The sequence below is a fragment of the Mya arenaria genome, chromosome 4 (genome assembly GCF_026914265.1).
Source record: "Mya arenaria isolate MELC-2E11 chromosome 4, ASM2691426v1".
Classification (NCBI taxonomy): Eukaryota; Metazoa; Mollusca; class Bivalvia; order Myida; family Myidae; genus Mya; species Mya arenaria.
Window position 1 is genome coordinate 74,249,736 of NC_069125.1, and position 22,021 is coordinate 74,271,756.

General features: G+C 36.7%; 2 protein-coding genes across 5 annotated transcripts in view; one reads left to right on the top strand and one right to left on the bottom strand.

Annotated features, from left to right (window-relative positions):
- Positions 1 to 121: 121 nt before the first annotated feature.
- LOC128232058 (transport and Golgi organization protein 2 homolog) lies at positions 122 to 7,060 on the bottom strand. The gene is made up of 8 exons (XM_052945397.1): positions 6,982 to 7,060; positions 6,267 to 6,438; positions 3,862 to 3,978; positions 3,632 to 3,746; positions 1,715 to 1,788; positions 1,288 to 1,447; positions 830 to 952; positions 122 to 363 (listed from the first exon to the last, which is right to left on the bottom strand). Exons 2-8 carry the CDS (start codon positions 6,403 to 6,405, stop codon positions 228 to 230), a joined length of 864 nt encoding a protein of 287 aa, XP_052801357.1. The 5' UTR covers positions 6,406 to 6,438; positions 6,982 to 7,060; the 3' UTR covers positions 122 to 227.
- LOC128232056 (transmembrane protein 199-like) overlaps positions 6,639 to 22,021 on the top strand; it is a 21,383-nt gene continuing 6,000 nt past the window's right edge. Inside the window, exons 1-6 of one of the 4 annotated variants that reach the window (XM_052945396.1) lie at positions 6,639 to 7,023; positions 8,219 to 8,295; positions 9,104 to 9,199; positions 12,379 to 12,409; positions 12,737 to 12,855; positions 13,155 to 13,245. In XM_052945396.1, coding sequence (XP_052801356.1) covers positions 6,855 to 7,023; positions 8,219 to 8,295; positions 9,104 to 9,199; positions 12,379 to 12,409; positions 12,737 to 12,855; positions 13,155 to 13,232 — 570 coding nt within the window. In that variant the 5' untranslated portion in view covers positions 6,639 to 6,854 and the 3' untranslated portion in view covers positions 13,233 to 13,245. Of the gene's footprint in view, positions 7,024 to 8,218; positions 8,296 to 9,103; positions 9,200 to 12,378; positions 12,410 to 12,736; positions 12,856 to 13,154; positions 13,734 to 21,470; positions 21,520 to 22,021 lie in introns of those variants that run through there. The other 3 variants (XM_052945395.1, XM_052945394.1, XM_052945393.1) reach the window with 3 other exon arrangements.

The window sequence follows — 22,021 nt, forward strand, 5'->3', positions numbered from 1 at the left end:
ATATATATATATATATATATATATATATATATATATATATATATATATATATATATATAATTTAAAATATAACCAACCTACACTTATATAAACAACAGTTGGTATACAAATCATACACGTATCGTGCTTCAACTCGTTTATTTAGATCCATGTATTTAAAACAATTTAAAACAAAGCTTATTATTATATCACATCATGAACACATTCGGATATAACAACAGGATACTTCATGACCCCAGATCAATTCTGAACGAATGTTTGAGTGTGGTCCATTCGGGATTTTCCACATTAACGGGCATTTCCAGTGTCCGTTCCGTGTAATCACAGTTTCCTGCCGAGTCCACCAGTATCACGCTGTTTGTTCTGAAATGCAATTGTTCTCATTTTAAAGGGATACAATATAGGTTGATGCCTGTAATCATTATGTTTGTAATCATTATGTTTGTAATCATTATGTTTTTTCTCATTTCACTAAAATGGTCAGAATAAATCACAGACACAACTGATTTGAGTAGTTAAAATATATATTTTATGTTATTTGGTAAATCAGTATTTCTTTCATTTTGAGCAACCATGTTAGCTTACTTCAATTTCTCGAAAAATCTTAAGTCTCTTATAACAGGAATAAACTATGCTCACTATGTTTGTTTTGGTATAATTAGTGTAACATTTACCTTCTTAAGTGTTTTGGGACTTTAAAATCAAATAATCCAGTTAAGTAAAATAAAGATTAAGAAAGAAAATTGGCTTTATAGTTCTTTCGAGAATTTGGGCAAGGTTATTAGCAAGATCATAACTGGCGCTGAAATCCTATTCAGTCTTGTCATACCTGGTACCGTACTTCACGTGCGGTGAGAAAACGTTCACCGCACTTCGCTCCTCGATCAACCTGCCGTCCGTCTTTTTCCCTGTGGCCGCGAACTGCGCCGCCAACCGCTCGTCCGGGAAGTGCCTGCATTACCGGATATAAACGTTATTTCTTTGTGGCGTTATTTCTTTGATTGTAATATTACCAGTACTATTCGATTCGTATTAACAGAGTGTTTATAAATGAGTGTTATGTTTGCTTTCTGTTTACTAGTAAAACCGCTCAAGCTAACGTCCTCATAGCATAACCAATCAAATCCAAATTTTAACATGCTATATCTATTTCGGGACTATTTTCCATTGAGAACCGAAGACGGTGACTTCATGATCTACTGCAATGTCTCCAGGCAGTTTGTGGTTTCTATGTTAACTGTGTAACTGTGTGATGGCATCAATAAGAATAAAAAATCACAAACGTACTTATTATTGTCACTCAGCAGATGTAGGAGTCCATTGACCAGCTCTTCTTTCTGTGAAGGAGACCTGTACTTGTGCAAAACACTGGAAAAGGCAGTTTTACCCGCCTGCGTTTTTCGCCACGGCCGTTCAAGATGAGTGGAATTGTCACAACTAAGTATTTCTGAAATTAAGTATTTTTTCACATCATAATACAAGTTTTACTATTTCAAGATCACTACAACTCTTGTTATGACGACCTAGAGAAAAATACAAACAATGAAAAATGTCTATTTTACTGGTGTTAGCAAGAGATATAATTGTAAAATAAATGTTGAATGTGAATGTTTTTTATTTAACAAGCTCAAACTGTATCATATTTCCTTCCCATTAAACGAACGAACCTACAGCATGTTACACCAGCATTTTAAGTATAATATATGTTAAATACCTTCTCCATAGGGGACCACTACAGGAGTTTCACCGTGGCGACAGGAAATGTACCGGGGCCGCGGGCACGCCTCGCTTCAAAATACAGTATAAACGTGCGTAAAGGCATAACTTTCAAAACTAAAATTTGGATTATCGGATAATGTAGCGAGCGGGAAGCACACATATTTACCCTTATATTATAAAAAAAATATTATTGAAAGGTACGATGCGTATAGTGTATCAATTATATTTATTACTTTAAATAAATGGTAGATATACTTAACGCACCGTAGCTCATACAGATATGTTCATGTACTTTCAATAATTTGTTTTATAATATAAGGGTAAAAATGTCAAAGTTTAGAGATCTATGGCTGCATCTTTTCCTAGACTACTAAGAGAAAAGCATCAATTAAAAACTAAACTATTCGAATATAGGTTCGAATCATGGTCGCGATTGTACATGGCGCTGAAATGAACGAAGTGAATTTGGTTAAAGTTTTGAAAGGCCCACAACTCTGGAAGAAATAATGCTTGTTTAAAAAAGAAAAGAAATGTTAGCCCCCTCTCAATTACCACCGTATCTGCTGTAAAAGAAGATTGGAAAATACATGATCGAGTATGAGAGGACAGTCGAAGGGAAATGATCAGGTTTTGACAGTTTTGGGCACTATCTCCAGATTAGATAGTGCTATCCGGCTGTTGGTCGATTTTGTAATAAATAATACGCCTAGAAACACAATATGAACAAAAACATATCTAACATATATGTTCTGCCATCAGGATCTAATGTTCACCTTAGTCCAAATAAGGTGTCATATTACGTGGACGGATTTTTTTATGTTCTTTATATGGCAAATCCTTTAGTTAGGGATAAGAAGAATCCCATGTTGAACGTCTTTCATTTTAAAAAGTACACCTGAGTGAGGTTATCTTCTGGTGACATTTCCGTTAACTAAGCATTCGGTAGTCCTTAATTTTGACTATTAATCTAAAACAGCGATGAAATTGATGTTTACCAATTTTCACTGGGATTCCGAAATTGTTTGAGATTTACTTCCAGTCCACTGATTTATCCACAATGTTGATCAGAAGCTGCAAGAGCGGACGACGTCTCATTGCCAGTTATATTTTTAGATTTTGTTTTGTTTTAATAAATCATTGAAACGATACGTCTGTCCGTTAATTCGTGTATTATTTACACAATATATAACGTTGGTGCCGACTATGTGCCATATTAAAAAAAGAAGAAGAAAATAGCTGTTATATGTAAATAAACACAGACCCCCAACTGTTGAACAGAACTTCGTATCAGCTTAAATAATAAACAAAGAAATAACAAAATGACTTCAAATGCGTCCTCACATGGGTCACCACGGGCCACAACCCTCGCGATTCTAAAGTCAAAGTGCCAACAAACATTTTTACACATTGTGGTAAAGATTCGATAACAAATGACCAAGTTAGAGAGCGGAAAAGAATTGTGTCAACTCCAGAGTTAATATAACAATCTTGTGGTTGGTATATTACGCCTTAATACACTTTATAGGAAATTTTAGAAAATATTGGGTATGAAATACCCAAGTGAGAGAGCGAACAAAGTGGAATTGGTGTTGATAATGTGATGTGTCAAGGTAGTATGCCAATATGCATTGTAAACAATGTTGGTGAAGATTGAATCACACATGCTAAAAGTTGGAGAACGGACATTAACTGAAGTGTGACGCAGTGGATGACGACGACTCCGGACAACACGTGCCCTATATTTCTGCCATGCCACACAGGATACATAACCACATTAAATATGTATATATTGAAATGAGTATTCTTGTACAAACATGAGCACAATTTGATAAGAGCATATTTCAACAAACGTGAGCATAATATGAAAGTAAAGTAGATATAGTCAATATGCTTGTGGAAAGTTCAAAAATACCTGAGATCTGCAACAATTAGATGAAAAGGGTTGTATTGTTCACCACTATCCGCAATCATCTTCAAATAGTCGTCTGCCGTCAAGTCCGATGTAATAAAGTCTCGCACAAGACCACCTTAAATATAAAGACGTGGACGTTGTTCGATGTTGTTGCTATTTATACCTTAAATTATTAAAAATAATCGTAAATTATATATCTAGAAAGGCTTATCCGAACATGTTACGTGTACCTCTGCCGCGGGCTTCTGGTCTTTGTAGTTCAAGGATGTTTAGAAGGCAGGCGAGTCGACCGGTCCTCGAGATCCCCAGCCACGTGCCCCCCTCCCGACCGGGCTCCAGGTCCATACCTTCAATACACAGATAACATGATAATAATAATAATAATAATAATAATAATAATAATAATAATAATAATAATAATTATAATAATTATAGCTTTATTTAAAGAAGGTAACACATAAAGGCATCATATTATAAACAAACATAACACACGACTTATTTACAATGTGGCCTTCTGAAAGAACATACACACGCACACACACATAAATGCTTAGAATGAAAACGTATTAGCATAATTTTATGTTATTTCAAAAGAGTACGTATTAAAATGTTATACGAAAACATAAAGACACATGAATATAATGCATTAGTTAATAAATCAATGCCGAACAATACATCAATTTGTAGCTAAAGGTTAACAAAAAAAATATCATTAAAAATTAATTAACAGAGTAAGTAGGACAGTCTCACATATATTTTATACCTTACTCGAGATATATATAATGTAAAAACAATAGTCATGGAATTATGCGTACAATTCTGACAACGGTTTTTGCAATTGATGATGTAAAAAGAACTTCTTGCAGCAGGCTTTAAATGTCTTTTCCGTGTTCGATTTATGTATTCCTTCTGGTAAAGAGTTCCAAATTTCCCCTGTAGCATGCAAAGTGTTTCTTGTATTGTGTTTTATGTCGAATGTAAGCAATGTCTTGCCGCGTAAAAGATCGTAATCCATATCTTGTATTGTTAGATAACGTTATAATATCTCTTATATAAGTCGGTGTAAGATTATTAATAGAATTATATACCATAACAGCCGTTTAATATTTGCAGCGGTATTCAAATTGAAGCCATTCTAATTGTTTAAATAATTCGTGCGATGGCGTTCTAATAGGCTTAAAGAGAATATTTTTGCAGCTCTTTTGAAGCATGGTTATTCGTTTCATATACGTTTGCTTACTTTTCCCCCGAACACTACAACAATAGTCAAACATAGGAAGTATATACGATTTATAAAACAATTGTCTCATTTGATCCGTTAAAAAGTAATTGAGTCTTTTTAAAAGGGCTATCGTTGCAGTTACTTTCTTGCAGACAAAGTCAACTTCAGATTCCACAATGATGAATCAATAACAATTCCAAGCAATTTCTTCGAAGTTACATTTTCAATAAGTACTTTGTCTACGAATAATTTGAGTGCACATGCATTTCTTAGCCGTTTGCATTTGAACCCAGCATCATGCAATTTAGTGGATGTATTGCCACGTTGTTTACTTTGCACCACTCCGATACTATATCTAAATTTATTTGCAACGTACGTTCAATTTCCTGCGTATTTGAATTTTTTGCACATAGTATAGTATCATCAGCTTTTAAGTCAATCAAGGAATTTTCTATTTCAAAGGTAATGTCATTAATATATATAAGAAAAAGAATAGGACCAAGAATGGACCCTTGAGGTACACCAGACCTTATACATCTTCGTGAAGATTGGGAATCCCCAAACTTTACAATTTGGTGTCTATCTTTCAAATACGAAGTTATAAGTTGAACGGAATTATCACTGAAATTGTATAATTTCAATTTATGTAAAAGTATTTCTTGATCTACTAGATCAAAAGCCTTTCGTAAATCAAGAAAGAGAGCACCAACATAGTTTCTATTTTCAATTCCATCAATCCAATCATCAATTATTATTATCAACACTTTGTGACAGGAATGATTTTCTCGAAAAATAATATCCACACCATACGGTATCAGGTAGATGTGATTTTAGAACATAGCCATATGAAAAGCACAGGCAAAACTTCCGAGATACACCACCGGTCTTAATGATACAGAAGAAAATCGATTTGTTTTTTATATAATTATTAAATGGAGGTTTTGCAACTGCTTTGACATTGTTGAAGTACTTATATGATGATACCTGACCAGCACAGTAAATATGACTTGGTCAAGCGTACTTTACGTTGTACCACTTGTCGCTGAGGAGAAAAGGCGACCATGCGCCAAGTGGCGGGTTGAAAATGTGCGGCATTATGTTTTTGCATTTTCGTCTCTTCGCCCTTTTCGTGCAATTTCTTCGCGCAACTCTGGCGCATCATGTTGTCCCATTTTCGTCCCGAAACTTGGCGCAGCATGTGTTGTTTTTTAATATAAATTTCGCCATGCTGTTCTCGCATTTCGCAAGTTTGGCTTATTCAGATCGACTGACGGTTCAACTCAATAATGGAGTATGTAATGCTAAAACACAATATTCGAAACTTAAATAAAACCTTATAAGTGTCAACTATCTGAAAGTGTTTCTTTTCTATTTTTAGAGACGTTTTGCGTTAATACAAGCTATTTAATTAACCTCCAATCCACTGATGTTGGGGATCTCCGCGGGTTTTGAGCGTGTCAGTGGGGCGTGGCCAGAATTCGTCCCGATTGTTCGCCAAAACCAGTTTGTACCCGACCGAACCATCCCCCGTGTACATGAACAGCAGACACATCGCTTTTATCGGCTGTTTTGGTCAGGGCAAAAACTATTTATAAAACAAACATCACAACTGTCAGAATTCTTTAGTTAACTATCTTTATTATTATCATTTATTTATTTGTATTTATTTATTTTTTGGGGGTGGGGTGGGGGTCAATGTTCGATTCAGTACTTTATTGTGAAGAAAAATCGATCCCACTACTTGCAATTGTCATACACGATAAATCTTACAATGACACCGGGAATGTCCCATTATTCAAGTGTGGGTTACTGACTAAACCTTTGAAGTGTTCTCCATGCATTAGAGACCTTATTTAATGTGTAAATAAATTCGGCCGTAGTCAAATTCTGTTTTTTTTATTCAGAAAACTTACAAATTAATTAAGTTGTAATGATTTGTTTTAGCAAATCAAAGATGTCCCTAGAAATTAATGAACTCTACCATGTAAATATCTGAAAGCAATGGAACCTACTGTTACTGTTAATCAAAGAATTGCTAACTTGTTTGAAGTTGTTTCAAAAGAGAAAAATGCATGCGATGAAGGCTTTAAAAAAGACTTTCAGGAATGTTTGTCTAAAAAACAAATACCTTTCCGTCTTGTAAAGAAATTGCATAGTTTCTCACAGTCAGGTGATTGTTTACTTTTCACAGGAAGTGCTTATTTTAGGCTACTGACAACTATAACTGTGTTCATTTGGAAAATTCATAAAATTTGGAAAATACATAAAATTTGGAAAATACATAAAAAATATGATGATCTGAACAGCTCAGCTTCTAGTTCAATTGATATTGTATCCCACCAAAATGTAGCTTGCTCTTCACATTTAATCAATATAATATACCGGTTATCGGTGTCAGGACGTTATGGACTATGGACAATACGGACCAGAAATAATGGGTCATATTTAGGGATGTTACAGACCATATTTGGGGTCATTACGAACCATGATCTATAATTTTACTTAGTTTGTTTTAATGTTATAACAAACTGTAGTGTGGGTCATTACGGACGATGATTTATAATTTTACTTCTAGTTTGTTTTAACGTTATAACAAACTGTAGTGTGGGTCATTATGGACGATGTTTTATAATTTTACTTATAGTTTGTTTTAATGTTATAAGGTACCGTAGTGTGGGTCATTGCGAACCATGATCTATAATTTTACTTATAGTTTGTTTTAACATTATATAACGTACTGTAACGTGCGAGCCAAAAACTCCAACAGATCCCTTCAGAGAAAAGCATGTTTGACCCTGAAGGGGTCCGCTGGTCTTTATAAACAGTAAATTTTCAATCCACACAGAGCCCGGGCTTTGCTAATTTGCACATTACCAACCAAGTAAAGATACATACTATGAACGTACTTCCATCTATAACGGAATGTTATATTATGAACGCACATCCGCGGCCTATAATTTTTCTTACAGTTTGTTTTAACTTTATAACACAACATATTTTGGGACTTTACGAATGACATTTGGCAGGCAACATATCAAATTGAGCATTAATAAACAAGTGTTTATTAAAATATGGAGACGATGGGGAGAATAAAGTTAAAAAAATGTAAAAAAATTAAAGTATAAATCATGGTCCGTTATTTACCCTAGATGGTTTATAATGTCCCCAAATATAGTCCGTTATGGCTGGTACGTAATGTCCATGGTCTGTAATGTCCGTAATTCATATAATGTACATCAGCAGGGCTTTCACTTAGTTCAAATATAAGCTTATAAGTCTTTTAACAAGTGTTGAATACTCTGCTTTGCAACAATATTATTTAATATATGCTTTTGATATATCTAACATGAGATATTTTGTTTCAGGTGTGCAGACATGTTTTTTGCATGAGCTTATAAACGGCTGTGATATTCATCTCCCGGATGTGGAGAAAAGAGAAAGGGTAATACATTTAGAATTCCAATCTGTGGTTTGCCTCTTTCTGTTTTATAACCTGAACCATAGTTGCATAGTTTCAATTAAGATTTTTGTCATGTTTTGAGTTATTTAAGAAAAATTAAGGTCCATATTCTCAATATTTGCAAGAGAAATAAAGGGTGAACTGAACTGAAACACAAGAAGGTAGGAAGGTCGATTGTACAACAACAGTAAGCTATGTTTGACTTTGTAATCATTGTAACATTTTTGATCATTTTGATTATGGTTTACATCAGGGTGAGATACAAAATAGGTGTTTCAAGACATATAAATAAGAAAATGATTCTAGAATTATAATATCAACAATAGGATCTAAAAGGAAACATCAACATCGAAGAAAATAAGCATATCATTATGATTGGAAAGTTTGATGAGCATTAATTTTGTTTTCTTTTTAATGCAGCTATTTTTAGCTTCTTTTTTTTATTTAAGGCGTTTTTTTGCCAATTGATGTAAGGTTTTTACACAACGACCTTGTATTTCATACCTGAATATCAGTATTTGCTCTCATCCCTAGCAAATCCATCATTGTCCTGTTCGTTTATAGCATATAAGTCCCTAAGATGATAAACATACACACAAATGAGGAGACAGGTACCATTAAATGTACATTGAAAAATTACAGTAAAGAATAAGCAGCTGCAGATTCTGAGACATATTTCTGTGAAAAAAGAAATTAAACCATATATTGCTTAAATGATCAAGATGGTTGAAATCAACCCACATGATATATAATGTAGTGGAATTTTTTATTAGAAGTGTCTTTTTTCCAGAACCCTGAACTAGAGAGGCGATGCCAAAGACTGCAGAAGGAGCAGGATAACCGGGAATACAGGCGAATGGTCCACAATGTGGATAAAACTTCACAGGTACACACACACACTAGCTATGAGGTTCACAATGTGGATAAATCTTCACAAATTCACACATAAACTCTAGCTACTTGGTCTGCAATGTGGTTGAATCTTCATAGATTCACACATACAAAAGCTTTATGATCTGAAATGTTGATAAATCCTCACAGGTATGTACACATACACCGGCTATATGGTTCGCATTGTGGATAAATCCTCTCAAGTATGCACACATTATGAAATACACAAGCTATATGGTCCGCAATGTTGATTTATCCTGAAAGGTAGGTACACATACAGAAGCTACATGTATATGGTCTGCAATGTGGATAAATCCTCACAGGTACGCACACATACACTGGCTATATGGTCCGCAATGTGGATAAATCCTCACAGGTACGCACACATACACTGGCTATATGGTCCGCAATGTGGATAGATCCTCACAGGTACCCACACATACACTGGCTATATGGTCCGCAATGTGGATAAATCCTCACTGGTACGCACACATACACTGGCTATATGGTCCGCAATGTGGATAGATCCTCACAGGTACGCACACATACACTGGCTATATGGTCTGCAATGTGGATAAATCCTCACAGGTATGCACACATACACTGGCTATATGGTCCGCAATGTGGATAGATCCTCACAGGTACGCACACATACACTGGCTATATGGTCCGCAATGTGGATAGATCCTCACAGGTACGCACACATACACTGGCTATATGGTCCGCAATGTGGATAAACCCTTACAGGTACGCACACATACACTGGCTATATGGTCCGCAATGTGGATAGATCCTCACAGGTACCCACACAAACACTGGCTATATGGTCCGCAATGTGGATAAATCCTCACAGGTACGCGCACATACACTGGCTATATGGTCTGCAATGTGGATAGATCCTCACAGGTACGCACACATACACTGGCTATATGGTCCGCAATGTGGATAGATCCTCACAGGTACCCACACATACACTGGCTATATGGTCCGCAATGTGGATAAATCCTCACAGGTACCCACACATACACTGGCTATATGGTCCGCAATGTGGATAGATCCTCACAGGTATGCACACATCCATTAGCTATATGGTCCGCAATGTGGATAAATCCTCTCAGGTACGCACACATACACTGGCTATATGGTCCGCAATGTGGATAGATCCTCACAGGTACCCACACATACACTGGCTATATGGTCCGCAATGTGGATAAATCCTCACAGGTACGCACACATACACTGGCTATATGGTCCGCAATGTGGATAGATCCTCACAGGTACGCACACATACACTGGCTATATGGTCCGCAATGTGGATAGATCCTCTCAGGTACCCACACATACACTGGCTATATGGTCCGCAATGTGGATAAATCCTCACAGGTACGCACACATACACTGGCTATATGGTCCGCAATGTGGATAGATCCTCACAGGTACCCACACATACACTGGCTATATGGTCCGCAATGTGGATTGATCTTCACAGGTACGCACACATACACCGGCTATATGGTCCGCAATGTGGATAGATCTTCACAAGTACCCACACATACAGCGGCTATATGGTCTGCAATGTGGATAAATCCTCTCAGGTACACACACATACACCGGCTATATGGTCCGTAATGTGGATAGATCTTCACAGGTATGCACATATACACCGGCTATATGATCTGCAATGTGGATAGATCTTCACAGGTACCCACACATACACTGGCTATATGGTCTGCAATGTGGATAAATCCTCACAGGTACGCACGCATACAAGGGCTATATGGTCCGCAATGTGGATAAATCCTCACAGGTACGCACGCATACAAGGGCTATATGGTCCGCAATGTGGATAGATCTTCACATGTACACACACATACAGCAGATATATGATCCGCAATGTGGATAAATCCTCACATGTACACACACATACACCAGATATATGGTCCGCAATGTGGATAGATCTTCACATGTATACACACATACAGCAGATATATGATCCGCAATGTGGATAAATCCTCACATGTACACACACATACACCAGATATATGGTCCGCATTGTGGATAGATCCTCACATGTACACACACATACATCAGATATATGGTCCGCAATGTGGATAAATCCTCACAGGTACACACACATACAGCAGATATTTGGTCCGCAATGTGGATAGATCCTCACAGGTACACACACATACAGCAGATATTTGGTCCGCAATGTGGATAAATCCTCACATGTACGCACAATCCTCATATGTACACACACATACAGCAGATATTTGGTCCGCAATGTGGATAGATCCTCACATGTAACCACACATACAACCGATATTTGGTCCGCAATGTGGATAGATCCTCACATGTACACACACATACACCAGATATTTGGTCCGCAATGTGGATAGATCCTCACATGTACACACACATACAGCAGATATTTGGTCCGCAATGTGGATAAATCCTCACATGTACACACACATACACCAGATATTTCACATGTACACACACATACACCAGATATTTGGTCCGCAATGTGGATAGATCCTCACATGAACACACACATACAGCAGATATTTGGTCCGCAATGTGGATAAATCCTCACAGGTATGCACACATACAGCAGATATTTGGTCCGCAATGTGGATAAATCCTCACATGTACACACACATACACCAGATATATGGTCCGCAATGTGGATAGATCCTCACATGTACACACACATACAGCAGATATTTGGTCCGCAATGTGGATAAATCCTCACATGTACGCACAATCCTCATATGTACACACACATACAGCAGATATTATACCATATATCTGGTGTATGTGTGTGTACACGTGAGGATTTATCCACATAGCAGACCATATTATGATATGTGGATAAATACACATACACCAGATACATGGTCTGCAAACGCAGGTGTATGACATGCTACATATATGCGGCATTGCTTTCCTGGTGTGGAAAAAGAAGACTTACAATAGTCGATGTACTTGTATAGTAAATGAGGTGGTGTATAAAAAGTGTGCAGCATATTGAATTTGAAATTGTTTAGAGATATTTCAATGTCCTTTAAAAGAAAGCTTAAGTAACATTATAAAATGAACACACATTGTACTTCATCTATTTTTAGTTTTTTCTTTCGATTTACTTGAACTTGATTTTTTTTGCTTTTTCAGCAACAAGACTATTTCTCAGTTGGAAAAGACTGTAAGTATGCACTTAAAAGCAAATTGCTGTCAACTGATAACCTTTTTTAGTATTCTATTTTTATTAATTCATTAATTCATTAACTAATTCTTTGTTAACTTTAATAAGCTTTATTAAAGCATCAATGTTATACTGTTTTGTAATAAATAAGTTTTTGCAAGGCATGTACTATATTGTCCAGGTGTTGTTTCATATGTCAGTAATTGCTGTGTTGTTGTTTCGTTGTTGTTGTTGTTTGTTTTATATGTGAATGATTGCCGTGTTGTTGCTGCTGCTGTTCTTGTATATTCAATTATAATTTAATGTTCCCACAACTGTTTTTTTCAGTGAGGGAGATGAATAGGCAGATGGTGTCTGTGTTCAACTTTGTGATTACTGTGGGTGGGGCATTTGCCTTTGGTTACAAAGCGATAGAGTATTCATTTAATGGAGACACATTTATGATGGTAGGTTTACATGAGCTTGTTACACTCAACAATTGTGTACATACTTTTCATTTCATATACAGATAGTATATTGAAATCTGATGAATTCCAAGAATAAACTAACATGATGCCATTTAACTGAAAAATTGTTGATAAAGATTAAAATGTATACCTGGTAGTTACTTATGATAACTGTAATACGCTTGATTATTATATAGCAGTATATTGTTAACATACATATCCATACTTATATATAATTTGATATGTATATATTTCCTTTATCTTATGTTCACATATATAATATATATGTATGATTTCAGCAAATGATAGGGGGACTAGTCCTGGCCACAGTGGTGTTCTTTGCTGACCTGTACTTCCTGCTGAAGGAGAACAGCTAGCAGCTACACCTGGGTAGGAAGGGGAGGGAGTGGTGTCAGCATGGGTCAATGGCAGATGGTGCACTGTAGTATCCAGGCTTGTCCAAACACACACGCATAAAGTGCTTCTCCTGCTAGTACAGATGTGCATAGACCTTTGTATTATTTATTAAATGATTGTAGCCTAGGATGAAAATATAAGATACCGTGTTGTGATTCTTAGATGTACCTTTTTATTCCATTAAAGTTAGACGAAGTACTGACACGATGCCTAAGCAGATACTACTTGACTCTCATTGAGTGTTTCTCCTTAAATTTCGATAACCAAGAAGAACTTACAACATTGGTATTGAATCATTTACTGCAAAGCATATCAGGTATTTGTTTGGCAGAGTTTCAATGTTGTAACCTGTACAAGGATACAAACATATCTTAGTCAAATAGCGTAATGTAAGTGCAATATTGTTTCTTTGATGTATGACTTCAATGGTAACACAAATAATCAATAAAATATCAAATATACTTACCTTGTCAGTTGATAATTTAGCTGTGTTTCACCAGTCTACAATGTATACCATTTGCTTGATGCCTGTGCAAAATTGTTTTGCATTGTGCCTAGACATTGATCAAAATGAAATGTTCTTCATGTACAAGTAGAGATTTTGTAGGTGATGTTTTGAACACAGACTTGGTTGTATAAATGTTCACCAAAATAACTTTTTGTTCAGACTAATAAGTCCTATTTCAGGCAAGTAGAATTTACCAGTCTTAAATGGACAACTTCACAGTAACTGTTAGGTCATAGACATAGATTTGCGTACTGGAATATATAAGTGAAATAATTTTCTGAATATCTTTTTTATTAATGATAAGTTACTGCAGTTTGAATTTTTGTTCTTATTCCTAGATGAAATCGAACATAAAATGGTCTGGTTGCATTATTATAAGACCAAAAAGTACTTTTTTCAACATCTGTTTAGGTATCATTTTCAAATAGTATGCTTTTTATTGTCATTTTAAACCCAAATGTACCAAAATTATATTGGAAAAGAGATTTTTTTAGTTGACACACCAATCATATAAACTGAAAAAACAACACATCCAATATAGTCTGAACATGTAAGAGAGTTATGGCCCTTGACTTAGTCAAAATGGCATGAAAAACACTTGTATCGTAGAATGCACCAAAAGTATTGCACCTACACTGATGAAACGTCATAGGTATGCATGGGCTGTTGTACTCCTGCCATTCCTGTCTCATTTCAATCGGGCTAAGAAGAATTCTGGCCATTTAGTAAAAAATGGTATGAATAATCGTTAATCGCATGTAGCACCAATGCCACTAGCCTCATGAAACTTCATACGTATGCTGGTCAGCGTGTAGCGCTAATGCCACTACGCTCATGAAACTTCGTAGGTATTTTGACCAGCATGTAGCACTAATGCCACTACGCTCATGAAACTTCATAAGTATGTTGGCCAGCATGTAGCACTAATGCCACTACGCTGATGAAACTTCGTAGGTATGTTGGCCAGCATGTAGCACTAATGCCACTACGCTCATGAAACTTCATAGGTATGTTGGCAAGCATGTAGCACTAATGCCACTACGCTCATGAAACTTCGTAGGTATGATGGTCAGCGTGTAGCACTAATGCCACTACGCTCATGAAACTTCGTAGGTGTGTTGGCCAGAATGTAGCACTAATGCCACTACGCTCATGAAACTTCATAGGTATGTTGGCCAGCATGTAGCACTAATGCCACTACGCTCATGAAACTTCGTAGGTATGATGGTCATCGTGTAGCACTAATGCCACTACGCTCATGAAACTTCATCGGTATTTTGGCCAGCATGTAGCACTAATGTCACTACGCTGATGAAACTTCATAGGTGTGTTGGCCAGCATGTAGCACTAATGCCACTACGCTCATGAAACTTCATCGGTATTTTGGCCAGCATGTAGCACTAATGCCACTACGCTCATGAAACTTCGTAGGTGTGTTGGCCAGAATGTAGCACTAATGCCACTACGCTCATGAAACTTCATAGGTATGTTGGCCAGCATGTAGCACTAATGCCACTACGCTCATGAAACTTCGTAGGTATGATGGTCATCGTGTAGCACTAATGCCACTACGCTCATGAAACTTCATCGGTATTTTGGCCAGCATGTAGCACTAATGTCACTACGCTCATGAAACTTCATAGTAATTTTGGCCAGCATGTAATACTAATGCCACTGCGCTCATGAAACGTCATTGGTATGTTGGCCAGCATGTAGCACTAATGCCACTGCGCTCATGAAACGTCATGGGTATGTTGGCCAGCATGTAGTACTAATGCCACTGCGCTCATGAAACGTCATAGGTATGTTGGCCAGCATGTAGTACTAATGCCACTGCGCTTATGAAACGTCATAGGTATGTTGGCCAGCATGTAGCACTAATGCCACTGCGCTCATGAAACGTCATAGGTATGTTGGCCAGCATGTAGTACTAATGGCACTACGCTCATGAAACTTCATCGGTATTTTGGCCAGCATGTAGCACTAATGTCACTACGCTCATGAAACTTCATAGGAATTTTGGCCAGCATGTAGTACTAATGGCACTGCGCTCATGAAACGTCATTGGTATGTTGGCCAGCATGTAGCACTAATGCCACTGCGCTCATGAAACGTCATAGGTATGTTGGCCAGCATGTAGTACTAATGCCACTGCGCTCACGAAACGTCATAGGTATGTTGGCCAGCATGTAGTACTAATGCCACTGCGCTCATGAAACGTCATAGGTATGTTGGCCGGCATGTAGTACTTATGCCACTGCGCTCATGAAACGTCATAGGTATGTTGGCCGGCATGTAGTACTAATGCCACTGCGCTCATGAAACGTCATAGGTATGTTGGCCAGCATGTAGTACTAATGCCACTGCGCTTATGAAACGTCATAGGTATGTTGGCCAGCATGTAGCACTAATGCCACTGCGCTCATGAAACGTCATAGGTATGTTGGCCAGCATGTAGTACTAATGCCACTACGCTCATGAAATGTCATAGGTATGTTGGCCAGCATGTAGCACTAATGCCACTAAGCTCATGAAATGTCATAGGTATGTTGGCCAGCATGTAGCACTTATGCCACTACGCTTATGAAACTTCGTAGGTATTTTGACCAGCATGTAGCACTAATGCCACTACGCTCATGAAACTTCATAAGTATGTTGGCCAGCATGTAGCACTAATGCCACTACGCTGATGAAACTTCGTAGGTATGTTGGCCAGCATGTAGCACTAATGCCACTGCGCTCATGACACGTCATAGGTATGTTGGCCAGCATGTAGTACTAATACCACTACGCTTATGAAATGTCATAGGTATGTTGGCCAGCATGTAGCACTAATGCCACTACGCTTATGAAATGTCATAGGTATGTTGGCCAGCATGTAGCACTAATGCCACTACGCTCATGAAACTTCATCAGTATGTCGGCCAGCATAGGATGTTGAGCACCTGTTACCTTTCACACTGATCAACAATAGCTATGGCCCTTATAATTTAAAAAAAAAATGAACATATTGTGTCGCATGTAGCTCAGAAAGCATTGCACATACACGCTGAAATTTCATATGAATGTTGCTTACCTGCCATTTTGTTAACATTTTACTCTATCTAACAAGAGTTATTGTCCTCGAAAAAGTAAACAATGGTTTGAAAAAGTGCCGAATGTAGCATTAAAAGTATTGCACCTACCATCATTAAACTTGCTAGGCCTTTCATATTCTGCTCCTTATTTTTACAAACTCGACACACACACGCACACGCACACATATACATTCACACACTGAGACAAATATTTATGTATATGAAGTTTCATTACTTGCATATGAACATCACACTCATAAGGCATAGGACATTGTGCACATAGCGTGACAATTCTTTTTATGGAGTCGGTTTACCCATAATACATTTTATATGTTTCCCTTACTTGCATAGCATTATACACGTATACGGCAAGGTTAATTTTGACATTAACCTTCAATTCAATTAATTTGGGTACATTTGGTCCTGTATAACAGTATTTCTTAATATATTGCTTTCTTAAATCTTGTACAATGGACATTCTAGAATATAATAAAATTCATCCTCTATTAAAGATATTAAACGCACTACATTTTCTTTCACAATGTGGAATTGCAACTGGTTTGTGCCACCTCCCGGCTTCCGCCTCTAGTCTATGCCATTCTAAGTCTAGCCAACGCAGTTCTATACTTAGCTAAACTAACATATGACAAATAAGATTGAAGTTTAAAATCAGCAAAAAGTTTTTTTCTCTAGTGGATTCGTTTAACTCCGTTATCAATTTTGAAAAAAAATTCAGTTATCCGTTGTTTAAATGATAATATAAATGGATTGAAATCCCCTACGCCTTGTGCAATCCAAGCATGGTTAAACCACAATGACTGGGGTAGAGTTCTTACTAAGTAAGCCCACGATCTAGAATTAGGGAAATCATCTTAATCACTATACATTTTATTATATATTATTTTAACATATTTAATATTCTCCATGATAACATTTTTCAGCCAATATCATTTGGTTTACAGTGTTGTTCTTCCTAGTTCCCTATATACAAATTTTGAGTTTGTGCTCTGACTCCTTATAAATCAAAAATTTAAATGTACTCTTTCTAACTAAACTATTCAGTAATCCCCATAATTCTGAACCATAGCTTAGGATCAAAGAAATTAAATTGACAAACAAATCTAAACTATGTTTTATTGACATAGAAGAAATTTACTTAAACAATTTTCTTTTTGTATAATACAAATAAAATATAATGTGATTTTGGTTGGATTAAAATATCAGACCAGAAGGAACGCGCTGGTTACGCATTCGACGTTGATAACGGACGTAATTAACGAGAAGTAAATTTAGATCAATATTGACGTAATATCGTTCCTCTAAAGCCCCCGTTTCTGAGAATTGTTTATTTCGTTTTTAGCTCTACTGGCCAAAGGCCAGAAGAGCTTTTGCGATGCTAACGTGTACGTAGTATGTGTGTCCGTGCGTCTGTAAACAATTGTTTGTGAACACGATACAGTCTTCAGTTTTGATTGTATCTTTATGAAACTTGTACAGTATTTGGATGTCTGTTAGAGCTCGGTTCCTTTCGAAAACCAGCCAGATCCCCCATGCATGCCTAGATTATGGGCCTTGAAAGTGTAATAAAATCAGTGCTTCTGTCAACAATTGCTTGTGAACACGATACAGTCTTCAGTTTTGATTGTATCTTGATGAAACTTGTACAGTATTGAGATATCTATTAGAGCTCGGTTCTTTTCGAAAACCAGCCAGATTCCACATGCATGCCTAGATTATGGGCCTTGAAAGTATCAAAAAATCAGTGCTTCTGTAAACAATTGCTTGTGAACACGATACAGTCTTCAGTTTTGATTGTATCTCGATAAAACTTGTACAGTATTTAGATATCTATTAAGCTTATTTCCATTTGAAAACCAGACAGATCCGCTAATGCATGCCTAGATTATTCGTCTTGAAAGTATAAAAAATGCCATTTTTAGCTAATCTATTTTTAGCTAAGTCTACATGTAAAGTCACAATTGCTTGTAAATGTTTGTTCAAATTATGCCCCTGGGGTCATTACTGGCCACGCCCCCGAGTTCACAAGTTTGGTATACTTAAATTGGGAAATGTTAAAAACCCTTTTGTCTGAAACAGCTATGCAGATCCTTGCTATTTTGTACAAGGCTTAATTAAGTGGTCCACTACCATGGTTGTTCAAATTATGTCCCTTGGGTCAAAGCTTGCTCTGCCCCGGGGATCACAAGTTTCCTAGAGACTTATTTTAAGAAATATTTTCAAAATCTTCTTGTTTCAAACCACAAGGCCCATACCTTTGATATTTTTTGTGGAGCATCATATGATGACCGTCTAGCAAAACATTTCAAATTATGCCCCTTGGGCAAAAGCTGGCCCCACCCCTTTGACTATCTTTTTAATTTTCAAAGCTACAGCAATGAAATTTTGACCATGTGTACAGTTTTGCAAACAAGCATCAATGTTGTCCTCGGATGTTCTTGACTTTGACCTTTTGACCAACTTTTTAACCAGGTTTTCACATAGTGAAACCTGGTTATTAGAATGGCGAACGTCGTTGTTCGGGCGGGCGGGCGGGCGGCGTCAAACTCATCTATGAAACTGAATAGTGTTGACATATCTTGACCAAACTTGGTCTATAGGAAGACCTTTCATGGGATTGTGTTTGGGGTCCCTAGGGTCAAGGTCAAGGTCACTGTTACTAAAAATAGAAAAACGGTTGAAACTGAATAACTTAAGTTAGTGATGACATATCTTGACTAAACTTGGTTTATAGGAAGAGTTTATGGACACCTTTCATGGGATTGCTTTTGGGGTCCCTAGGTTCAAGGTCAAGGTCAGTGTTACTAAAAATAGAAAAACGGTTGAAACTGAATAACTTTAGTTAGGGATGACATATCTTGACTATACTTGGTCAATAGGAAGAGTTTATGGACACCTTTCATGGGATTGCTTTTGGGGTGCCTAGGGTCAAGGTCAATGTCACTGTTACTAAAAATAGAAAAATGGTTGAAACTGAATAACTTTAGTAGGGGTTGACATATCTTGACCAAACTTGGTCTATAGAAAGAGTTTATGGGTACTTTTCATGGGATTGCGATTGGGGTCCCTAGGGTCAAGGTCAAGGTCACTGTGACTAAAAATAGAAAAACGGTTGAAACTGAATTACTTTAGTGAGGGATGACATATCTTGACTAAACTTGGTGAACAGGAAGAGTTTATAGATACCTTTCATGGGATTGCGTTTTGGGGTTCCTAGGGTCAATGTCAAGGTCACTATTACTGAAAATAGTTGAAACTGAATAACTTTAGTTAGGGTTGACATATCTTGACCAAACTTGGTCTAAAGGAAGAGTTTATGGATACCTTTCGTGGGATTGCATTTGGGGTCCCTAGGGTCAAGGTTACTGTTACTAAAAATAGAAAAATGGTTCAAACTGAATATCTTTAGTTAGGGTTGACATATCTTGACCAAACTTGGTCTATAGTAAGAGTTTATGGATATTTTCATGTGATTGCATTTTGAGGTCCCTAGATTCAAGGTCAAGGTCACTGTTACTAATAATAGAAAAGCAGTTGAAACTGAAAAAAATTAGACAGGGTCTACATATCTTGACAAATCCAGGTATAAAGGAAGAGTTTATGGATACCTTTCATGGGATTGCTTTGGGGTCCCTAGATTCAAGGTCGAGGTCACTGTTACTAAAAAAAATAAAATGGTTGAAACTGAATAACTTAAGTTAGGGTTGACATATCCTGACACAACTTGGTATAAAGGAATAGTTTATGGATACCTTTCAATGGATTGCGTTTGGGGTCCCTAGGGTCAAGGTCACTGTTACTGAAAATAGAAAAACAGACACAGGTTGAAGTTCTCCTGTCAATCATTAAACACCTGGTTTCGTTGCATTGCGGCGTTTCTTGTTCATTTTTAAAGCTACAGAAATGAAATTTTGACCATGAGTACAGTTTTGAAAGCAAATATTTTTACCCTTAGATTACCTTTACTTGGCATATATTAAAATAGTTCATAGAACTAATCTGCTTACAATACTTTCTGTCCTCAGATGTTGAACGTGCAGTGTTTTCAGCTAACCCAAACACAAAAAGTGAACTATATTTTAAGAGAAGTCCTGTATTATTATCTTAAAATTCGCCGATCAAAAATAGTTGAATGAGGAGCTTTTAGGTAAATGTACAACAGTCTAATTTTGTAAAATGTGAGAGTTAAAGGTATGCAATAATAATTTATAAATCCATGTTTTGGCAAGGATAGAAAAATCCGACCGTCGGGTACTTAATTAAAATCATTTTACTCCAACCGATTTTGGATGCTTTAGCAGGCGCGGCAGGTGTCGACTGGCGTTGTATGTTGGCCCTTGGATTTGATATATTTGTACTGGACGTTGAAAATCCTTTGTTTGAACGCAGAAGGCGATAGTCGTCCTGTGTGAAATTAATCATTTTATTCTGTGTTATCGAAACCCTTCATTATGGTGACGATGCAGGAATGCACTTTAAATGTGGGAATGCAATGCTGCATGTTTTCAGTTTACTGATAAAATAACAAAGTTGTCTAAGCTAATCCATTTACTCATCCTTCTTATCTTCGAATAGATATTTACGACCGGCTTGAAAATGTGTTTTCATTACTAATATGGAAACTTGTAGGAAGGAATGAAGCAAGTAAGTCTCTATGAAAAGCTTTATCTTGACTTGAATCTGTAGTATTAATATTTTCTTTTTCGATTTTTATTTCAATTGAATTGACTTAGAAGTTTAATACTAGCCAATCTGTCAAAACAAAGTCCATGTTTTTCCCGATGTAAGTAAACATAATGGAGTCCATATAGTTTCGACTCGAAGATCATAACTTTATAGAAAAATGTTCGTAACCCTCCAGTCATATGGAATAGGAGCAATACCAATGAACGAAATATTAATTGAAGCTCATCTGTTGTCATCTATATATTATCATTTTTATTATCACTCATGTAGAAGTGAATGTTATAAATATGACTTATAAATATATAGTAATATATGCAGTTTTCATAGTTAATTCATATATTAATACTACTAGATTACAACTACGGGTGCTACCACGTACTGCTCATCATACAAGACAAACAACAACAACATCTACAACAACAAATTTAATAACAACATCAACAACACTACCATCATCACC